The following is an 11,050-nucleotide window of genomic DNA, read 5'->3' as shown; positions in this document are numbered from 1 at the left end:
CTCAGGGATATCAGTCACCTCCAACACCTCCGACACCATGGCACCAGGAGCAGGGAGAGGAGAAGGCAGAGAGATTCCTGACGAAGGAGGACGGGAGAGAGAGTCTGCAACAACATTTGCAACTCCAGGGGTATGGCGGATATCAGATGTAAACTCGGAGATATATGCAAGTTGGCGTTGTTGGCGGACCAAGGTGGAGAGACTCTGGAGAGGGTTGAAACTAGGGGCAGATGATCAGTTATCACATGGAATTTGCGTCCTTCCAGCTCAAAACAGAAATGGCGGAGAGCCAGGAATACTCCCAAGAGTTCTTGATCAAAGGCGGAGCATCTTTGCTGTGTGGCGGAGAGTTTGGCGGAGAAGAAAGCTAAAGGGTTTCCAGCAACCTGACTCTCGTTGTTTTAGAGCAGCTCCTACATGAGAGGCAGAAGCATCTGTAACCAGGGAAACTTTGGCGGATGTTGAAGGGTGAACCAGTGAGGTGGCGGAGGCTAGGGCGGATTTGGCTGTTTGAAAGGCAGTTTGGAGCTCAGGGGATCAGATGAGGATCTTCGGATTACCAATTACCAAGTCTAAATATTCGAGAGACAAAAACTGATAGAACACATGAAATCAACTGAATATATTTAAAACTTCAAGAGGTGGAAAATATCGTTTTCCACAATATAAAATATTAATAACAAAACAGATAAAACACTAGATGTAGTTTTTTTCCATATTATTAGGGGGTTTTTGTTCACAATAACACTGCGTTTAATGACAAGACAGAGAGAGTGCATGCGTGTAACTCCTTTTGGCTTCTGCCTCAGGGTTATTGTGAACGAATTATCAATGTGATTATAATACAATCGGTGGCAACAGAGAAATGGACCAATTATACACGATGCACAAGTGTCAAATATAACAAGGAAAACGAAATTTTCTCACATTAGTTGATATGCTTTCCAAATTAAATTAAAAAGTGTAAAAAAAAGAAAATAAAGAACACATAAAATTGCACTTACTTTACTATAAGATAAGCACTTTATTCTAAAATTATAACTATTATTAATAATGTTGTAGGATGCAAAAACTTAAATGATACTTTTGACCTCAGAATACAGCTGTACTGAGAGTGTACAAATTCTACGTTGCCATCTATTGTAATAGAATCTATTTGAAAAAGACTTCATCTAGTTTTCTATCTGTATTGTTATTAATCTAAGGTTAAATTCTTTTAAACCAATCTTCCGTTGCAGCAAGGTAATACCAGGGGGCGGAAACGTCATGTGTGTGTGTCTGTACCAAAAGAGTGTGTGTCAGTTTACTGTAACAAAGGTTTGTACTGTAGGTTTATACAGTACGTAAGAATCTCGGGATTTGTACATTCTAGGAGAGTACATTTGTGTATTGTTAATTGTTTACTTAAACATATGTTTAATATACATGTAATATATTATTTACATATTTAAGTCAACACTATAAAGCCAAATTTCCATGCAAAGAATATAATTTTATTATAGTTTACAATAAACTACTCGTTATTCAAATTTAATTATAATCGACGACATTGTTCTACAATTTCCTTGACTGTAGTCATGTTGTGTGTCTGTACCAGAAGAGTGTTTGTAAGTTTACTGTACCGGTCTGCAAAGCAGTGCGACTGGCTTTCTCTTGCCGAACCAGCGCCATTTCCTTTCCCTTTATTCCTGTTCCCTGGGTAATACACCAGCAACCCACACATAGTTGTTTACAAGCAAAGTATACTGCAGTTTCTTCAAAAAAAAATACAAACAAATATATGATGTATCTTTGTTAATGTAAACTTCTTTTCATTTCAAGTTCTGGGCCACGGTTATAATGCAAGGAAAGTTTCAGAGGTGTACGCATCTTTTGTACTGCAGTGTTACTGTCTCTGGGCAGTAATGTAAACACAAAACGGATGTCGAAGCCTGACATGGGATCCATCTTTCCCATAAAAAATCAATGAAATAATCTGGTCAAAGGAAACTATTATGTGAATTAACAAAATTATCAAAATTAAATGCTTTTATCCTCCACGGATACTGTAGGCACACTAATGCATCTATTATTGTTTACAAATTCCGCCCAGAGAGAACTGGTTTCAATATGTACGCAGAATATACGCAACTGCAATTAACTTTCCTTTAATTATAACCTTGTTCTGGGCCGAATTTTAACCAGCTAGAGCAAGCTGTACAGTACAATTACAGACTTTGTAAGTCAAACCGCGACAGTACGCCAAATAATTTATCCCCTTCATGTGAAATTTGAAATAAATATATTTTACATAAAATATATAGAAGGTAAATACATCTAAACCACGGAGACCTCTATCAAACTTCTGCTAATTATACAAGATAATGATTCAGTAATTAAGCAGAATAATCATAATGATATCAGCATATGTCACAGTTTCTGTGCTCATCCCCATGCAAGTCTCTCAGGGGAGGGGGGAAGACAAGCCATAACAATTTCTCGTCCGAGCCACATTCTCCTCATTTTATTGTCCGAGCCACCTCGAAATTCTTGTCCTTCCCACTGATATAAGTGCTCATTTGTAGAACATCGTTTATGGAGCAAAAAAATTTTGGTACATTTTAATATTTTATTTTTTCCCTAATATTTTTATCAGAAAAGAGTTACAAATTATAAAAAAAATAAAATCGGAAGGACGAGGATTTTGAAAGGTGGCTTGGACGGAGAAATTAGGAGAATGTGGCTCGGACGAGAAATTGTTGTGGACCGCCTTCCTCCCCTCCTCAGGGAGTGCGTGCATAAATCAATTTTGTTATATTTTTATAATTCCATTCGGTTAAACTAATACATTTATTAATTTAATTTATTTAATTGGTAATTTCCTGAATTAAATAAATAGATTGAAAATGGCCGGAGGCATAACATAGAAATCTTCTTTATCCTTGAAAAATTAATTTTTAGATACAAAAGTTTTAAAAAAACAGATTAAAGGTTGTTGATTTATAGACCAAAACAATATTGAATCGGAATTGAAGAAACTGAACGAAACTTGCCATGGTTACTCCAGGGTGATATAGAATATATTATTAAGTATAGTAGCAAACATATTCATTAAAAGTGTTGTTTTTCCATATTTTTAATTTAAAATAACCATTTACACCAAACAATTAGGGACAACAAATTATAAAAGAAAAAAAGACAAAAAACTTAAAAGTTGAGAAAGGTCAAACTTTGTTCGAAAGTCTCAGTTTGCTGTTAAATCCACGTTTTCACTAAAACAAGATTTTGTAGCATTGTCGTTTCTAATAAAAATATCCTTAATAGTTGTTCAATTAAGTAAAATCTGCTATTCTAATTAAACTTGCTTTAAAATCTTCTAGTAAATCCACGTGTTATAACAGTAAAATTAAGGGGGTTTTTTGCCTCTACAAGGTGACAAAATAATATATGAATATATTGCATGATTAACATCTTATATTCAACAAAAAAATATTTAATCAACCACAAAAGGATCTCCGACTTGTAAATGATATGTTTTGTCCAGAAATATTCAAATTATTTCTCAATTGATATTGATGAAGAATGCTTGGTTTGATTAATGATGAAAACACTGAACTTTTTCACAATTATAAAACTTGAAAAAAGTGTGAAAAATGACCCGCAAATACAGTGGTAGTCATGAGAAATGTATGACGCTCTTGTTACAATATAATCTAGATATATGAAGTTGTAATCTCTGTCTGTCTGTTTGTTTGTCAGGAACCCCTTGACCGATTGGCCTAAATTTGTATTGGAGAACTTGGGAGAACCACGGGAAGTTCTTGGCTGGGGTTTGAGATTATAAGTTGTGTTGGTCGACTTTTATATCGAAAATTTAGTTTCCCGTTAAAGTTGACCAAATGCGGGTAAATGACAGGAGTACACGCACCTCTGACCCTTTAGTAAAAGTAAATTTAGCCCAAAGTCTGACCGCGTCAACCTTGTTGCACTGGCTATTCCTATTGAGTGTCTGCTTTATTTACCCAATGTCCGGGCGATACAGTACAAACTGGGACCGGAAAGGTTGACCCGGCTCGGAAATTCAAATGTACTACGGCTGCCCGTGAGTACCAATGACTAACATGGGCAACGCCGGGTTCCCAAGCTAGTATTTGATGTGATGATAATAATAATATAATATAATAATTATCTTATGAACAATATTCCTTGATAGAATAATTGTTTTTTTTTCTCAAAATTTTCTAATATATAATAATATAAATATAAATATTGAATATCTAAAACGTTCCTGCATATTTTTATGATTATTAACGTGCCTTTTATTTAAATTTTTATCTTTGCAAATGATGATTACAACATATATTGATAAAAAACAGTCAAATAAATTAAAGAATAAAGACCCTATATGAAAAATGGAAACATAAACAAAAACATTAAAATATGAAAAAATGATCGTATAAAGGGTGAACGAATTGAAGTGATCAGCTTATGCGCAAAAAAAGCTCAAAACGTTGAAAATTGGCTTGAAAATGACAATAATCTGTTTAAAGGTATTATTTGCTAATTTTTTGAGTTTAAGAGGACAGTACACAAAAAGATTTGAATTCTCTCAATCTACGAGCTCTACAGTAACAAAAGCTAGCTAAAAATACTATGTCAGCAGCTCACGGTTTCATTGTGGATTTTGGAAAATTTTGAAAGATTTTGAAAAAGAAATTTGGCAAATTGAAAAAAAACTGAAAGGAATCAGCTGTTCCTGAACAGTAAGTGCGTCATTTAGACTAGGACCATAGCAGCAGACATTAGACGAGCTGTATAGTAGAGAGAATTGATATTTTAAATATAACTTTACAGTATTGTCTTAGAGGAGTCCAACTTGATACTTACAGGACTGTAGTTTGAATCAGAAGCTGAATTATCCCCTAGATTATCCGATTCTGTTGTTATTTCACTGGTTGCACTAACCCCATCTAGCGGGGATTTTCCAAACGAACATGCCAGCAGGCCCAGGAGGCAGGTTTTTCTAACCAACATGGTGTAGCGTAAACTAGTGCTTTCTCATACCTGAAACAGAAACAGATTAATCAGAGCTAAGGGAGTACAGAGATCTATTAAAGGCTAGAATTTGCGACACGTTTCACAGCAGGTTCAATTGTGTACAACTGGAGTATATGATCAATTAATAGACGTCTGTATTCAGGGATATTGATATTCAATTGGATATTTTGGATACGAAATGCAAAAACCACCAAAAATAGACTAAATTCTTAAGTTTTTTGTTTTATGTTAAAAGTTAGAGTATTTCTTTAATGATTGTAAAATGCAACAAGTAGCTATTAGTTGGCAGTCGAAAACCTTTCGTGGAAATTTAGCATTCCGTGCTGGGCCAACTCATAGCCTATCCAGTAATAGCTTATGAGCAGTCTGTGCATATTTAGTCTGTAGTTTGATAATACTAAAGATATTAGATATATATTTATTTAAAAATATTTTGCTTGTCTGTCTGTCTGTCTATCTCTTTGTATAAAAATATCAAAAATATTTGTTTAACGTAAAGTGCGATATAGAGAAGTGGGGCGAAGCTTCCGAAAAGTCTAGTTTTGGTTTAAAATATCAAGGTTTCGTTTTGAAGCATGTATTTTGATAAATTATTGCAAGGATAGGAGAAAGAACAAGGGATTAAATTACATCAAATATTACGAGGCTCATCCATCATGTTAAACTGCAAATATTTGTAAAAACGACTAATTAGTCGAAATTAAACTTGTAATCCAGCGTGAAAACAGTTTTATTTTATCATAAGCTATTAATTAATGTTCATCATTCATAGGTTTTTTTCCGGGTGTTCATAGCTAATAAGCCTNCGGAAATAATGTTTTAACAGAATACCAAAAAGTACCTATAACACTTTTAACGGCAGAGTTTTCTTAAGAATTGACGAAAAGTTAACCCTTCCCTAATGTTTTTTTCTCATTTTTTATCTTTATCATTTTCGTGCTTATTTTCTGTAAAAATCCACAGTTATTGTCCCAAAAATTTATCAAATTCTTAAATATTTTTCTTTCAAAACATTTAATTTGTTTCTTATTTATTTCTCTTTCCTTTTCTAGTCTTTCGACATGTTTTTATCTTTTCTTTTTTCCGACATTTTTGTCTTTTAGTTTTCTTGCTTTATTTTATTCTTTTAACATATCACTTTTTTCGTTGCTTTTAATTGCTAAAAACTCGATTATGTAACATTAAATTGTAACCTTATTCTCCCCCTAGCCTCCCTTTTATTTCCCACACCCTAAACTCCCCTTTTCATGCAAAAAAATGAACAATTAATACAAATAAAAACTCAAGGTTTGGTAATTATACATATACTCCCCTACCCTCACCCTTCTCGTAATTATATACCATATAATATCTGTGATATATAAGAATTATATTTTCATTAGTATATCACAATTATAAATTTTCTATGTTGATTTAGATCCATAAATTAAAATGTTTGGGAAAAAGCGGGTAGGCGGAATTTTAAATTTATGTATTTATTAATTCATTGTTTTGACTGTGGCATCTAAATAATAAATATATACTTTGCTGTCTCTGTATAGGTGTAACGGCTGAACAGATCGGGCTCAAATTTTGTGTGGACGTCGTAGGACCCTAGGGTAGATTTACGGATGCTCAAAATTACAAAAAGTTGTATCCAAAAGCTTTTGATTTTTGTGAAATTTTGAAAATGCGCAAATAACTAGCCAAAATCAGCAAACTCTTTTTATTGTTTTATCCTGTACAAAAGGAAGATGCTCAGTGCTTACAGAAAGAGTAGGGTTTCCAACGTAATAGATTATTCTCTTACGCGTAATAATTTTCATTTCGTGTAATTTCGCAGGATTACGCGTAATTGGAAAAATATCCATTTTGCAAAATTACGGCGTAATTTCGCGTAATTTCTGCAACGTAATTTCGCGAAATTAAGTAATGATTACGCGTAATAAGCGAAACTATAATTACGCTTTATTACGGCGTAATTTCGCGTAATTTCTACAACGTAATTTTGCGAAATTTCGTAATGATTACCCGAAATAAGCGAAACTATAATTACGCGTAATTACGGTGTAATTTCGCGTAATATCTATGAGGTAATTTCGCGAATAATTAGCGAAACTTCAATTTCGCGAAATTTTGCAATAATTACATCTATGAGATTTTGAAGATTTAATTTTTAATTTAAATAAAACAACTAACTTACAAGGAAAATAATGTCACGCAAGTTGAATCAGAAATTTCAGCCAATACTATGTTGATGTAATTTTTACGTTCGACAACTAAAAAGTTTAACAAAGGGCCAACAATTTATTTTTATCAAAAAAATACATAATCTATAAAGGAATTGAGTCTTTGCCACTAGCTCAACTTTTCTAATGATTTACTAATTTCTATATCTTTGAAACCCAATATCGTGATATTTTTACCTGTGAATTCTGTTAGATCAAATAATCTAATTTTGAAATATTAAACCTGCAGGTTGTTAAGATATAGGGATTAGAAAATTTGAGCTTGTGGCAAAGACTCAATTCCTTTTTCAATTTTGACGACTTGTTAATATTTCAACCTACTTTCTCAAGTTTATCTTCCTTGTTTGAAAAAAATGTAAAATCGTCAAAATATGTTTGGTTTGATCCTGTGTAATGCATTCTATATATAAACTTAATTTAAGAGCTCTTGGGTTTCTAAAAAGCTATGGAAAAAATTTAATTTCGTTTTCTTGAATTGATTTTAAACCCACGTAAGATTAAAAATGTTGAACAAGAAAACTAAAAAGTATATATTTTTGAGTTATTGGCAAAGTAAAAGAAAAATATAAACAATTGTTGGCAACATTAATATGACATCTTGCAAATTAGTTTACAAGGCTCATCAAACTAATTCGCAATTTTGCCATGAAATGATAAAATATGTGCACTCGCGTCAATCATTGTGCACAATGCACATGTACGTTTTGTTTAACTAAAATAAAAGTTAGTTCATCGAAATACTTAATTACGCCTTTTCGTTGACTTTGGTCTTCCACAGATCTTACATCTGTGGACATTTGCTTCACGTTTTCATTTTCTATTTTCTAAAACTTCACAAGCTGATAATGTAAACCTTTGTTATTTCAAACAAAAGTTATTTGATCTACATATCTACATAGCTGAAATATAAATATATTTTGAAGAAAGATTAAATATATCTTTCCGTTTTCCTATGATTATTACAGAGCACGTAGTTCAAGACTTGATGAGAACAAAATAATGATTTGTCAAGTAAATAGGACAACCACCTTTCTGGCATACCTTAACACATAGCAGACAACACCCGGCCCTCCTCCCCTGATTAAGTCATCTCCCCCATCCCTCCTCTTCTCCTCCACTCCTATTGTCAATTGATTAACTAAACCACTTCCCCCAACCCCTGCCCACACTTTCTTCCGGTCCAAACCATACAGGAATCCGCAATTTGAATAGTTTTACAAATGTGTACGGAACACTCAGATCTAGACATTTCTGAGAGTTAGCCATCAAATATCTAGACAACAGCCTCGACTTTACAGTTTGGGTTTTACTTCACAATTACTCTCTAATACTTTTGTGTAGCCCTAGGGATAAAATTTTTTAAATTGCATCACTCTTGTTTCTAGCGGAAGTTTAAAAGGAGTAATAATGGAATATGGAATAGAAGGGAGATACAACTGAAGGTATGCCCTTCATTAGGGAGAGGGGGGGGGGATCATATTTAACATTGTTGGTTGATTGAATACAATACTTAATATTCTCGTCATTTCACTAATTGTTGAGATTTGCTCAACGAATTCTTCTATATCAATTATTTCACACTAAACATTCATCATTTCCTGTCCACCTGGACATCAACTCTAAAATATTTAGGCTTCAGCCTTTACCTCCTTTCATTTTATCTGGACAGTCCCTTTAAGCCTTATTCAAGGTTATCAGTCAGTAAGAAATAACCCCCGATCAAACATGTTCTAATTTTCAAAGATGAAATATGAATACACATCTCCAGAATTTGTGCTTTCAAATAGTGAATCACTAAAATTTAATCTTTGAAAAATTTAAAACAGAGAAAAAAGTTGTTGAAAGAAATTTTTTAAAGTCTCATTCTATAAAATATTTTATTTAACAGTCAAGATCTGGAAAAAGTTCAGCTTAAGAGTTCCCAATTCTTATCCTATTTTCACATTCATAGGAATTGAGTATTTGTCACATTCTAACTTTTTAATCCCTATATTTTTGCAACGCGATGTCGTAGACCTTAAATATTTCAAACTTTAATTTCTATTATATCAAACAGACTAAGTTTGATATGTTAAAGATGTACGCTATCAGGTTGCAATGATAAAGGGTTTAGAAAATCTGAGTTTGTGGCAAAAACTTAGTTCCTTTGAGTCTGAAAAAAATAAATCATTTGATAAGTTTACATAAATCATGAATCGCCGGGAATTTATTGCTAATAAATTAATTAAATTTCATTTAATGCTAGAATTATTTTTAAATGGTTTGGCTTTATTTTCATAAATCATGATTATGTGCAATACTCACATAATAGAATGAAATCAAGCGTAAGACAGCTAGAAAATACAGAGTCAAAGAGAATAGATTAAAATAGAGTGGAATTAAGTGTAAAACCGCCATTTTGTTGTACTGTTTCCATACTGCAAGTGTACTTCACACGTTTGTGCTTAACAAAAGATTTTTCAGAACAAATTTTTGAAAAAATGATTTTGAAATAAACATACAATTTTTTTGAACGATTTTACTAAACAAACAATTTTACTGAATGATCGTTCAGTGAGAAAACGAACGAAATAAATGGAAAACAGGGAAAATTTTGAGAACGAATGTAATCCTTTTTTGAACAATTAAAAAAAAACCGAACGAAAGTGGTCGTTTATGAACGATAAACGAACGAACTGGGTCGGTCAGGAACGATAAACGAACGAACTGGGTCGATCATGAACGATAAACGAACGAACTGGGTCGTTCATGAACGATAAACGAACGAAATGGGTCGTTCATGAATGATAAACGAACGAAATGGTTCACGAACGATAAACAAACGGAGTGAAAAAAAGTCAAATGTGCACATCTCTATTAATCTGATCAGTTTGGATAAAGTGAAATTAATCAGTCATGATGAAAACCAATCTAGAACAATAACTAATCAAAATTGATTGTCAATAATTTCCATTAAGCTTTTTATTTTAATAAGGCTAATAGCCGAAAAAGGGTTTATAATAAAATGCATCCAAAAATGAAATTAATTGCTGGCGAAAGTGTTTGGTCTTGTGTTGTTAGATAAACAGAACTTTCAGTTTGAAAAATAAATTATTTATTCAATTTTTAGAGAATTTTTATCCCGCCTTTTTACTCGCAATTCAATCATCTTGTGTATGAAAAGTTTCTCATTTGTTCCAAGGCAAATAAGTAACATTTTATGCCTGGCTTCTTCTATATTCGCGGATTTTCTTAAAAAAATTCTTACATTTTTCAATCAGATTGAACTAAAAAAATTATATATCCAACCAAATTTATATATCCAACCAAATTTATATATCCAACCAAATTTATATATCCAACCAAATTTATATATCCAACCAAATTTATATATCCAACCAAATTTAAATATCCAACCAAATTTATATATCCAACCAAATTTAATCCGTTACTACAAAAAGTAAAATTCCCGGCAAACACTTTTTTTCCTCATAATAACACAAGGCAGTTGCATGAATTGATATTAACCCCAACTAATGATTTTTTAATGTTCCAAACGGCCTACACATCCATATATATATTAACCAACAAGTAAAACTGTAAGAGTTGTAGCTGAAATACAAAAGCTGAGCATATGGAAATTGTATTATAGTACATCAAAAAGGGTTTTGATTCATATCATTTCTTTCTTCAAAAAATGCCTTCTCTCTCCCAAACTAAAAAATCTACCTTTTTTCAAACTAAAGTTTAAACATCATATATTTCTCTAAATGATTTATTATTTTTTCTTTTTCGTCTACCTTGAT

The 11,050-nt window shown here is 32.4% G+C and overlaps 1 protein-coding gene across 1 annotated transcript in view; it reads right to left on the bottom strand.

Annotated features, from left to right (window-relative positions):
- LOC111705427 (uncharacterized) overlaps positions 1-11,050 on the bottom strand; it is a gene marked incomplete at its 3' end in the record, with an annotated part of 47,734 nt that overhangs the window by 20,898 nt on the left and 15,786 nt on the right. The window contains exon 2 of the mRNA XM_023477980.1: positions 4,867-5,043. Within this exon, the coding sequence (XP_023333748.1) occupies positions 4,867-5,013 (147 nt within the window). The remainder of the gene's footprint in view (positions 1-4,866; positions 5,044-11,050) is intronic.

The sequence above is a fragment of the Eurytemora carolleeae genome, unplaced genomic scaffold (assembly GCF_000591075.1).
Source record: "Eurytemora carolleeae unplaced genomic scaffold, Eaff_2.0 scaffold489, whole genome shotgun sequence".
Lineage (NCBI taxonomy): Eukaryota > Metazoa > Arthropoda > Copepoda > Calanoida > Temoridae > Eurytemora > Eurytemora carolleeae.
Note: the sequence above shows the minus strand (reverse complement) of the source record. Positions and strands in the feature narration are given on the sequence as shown.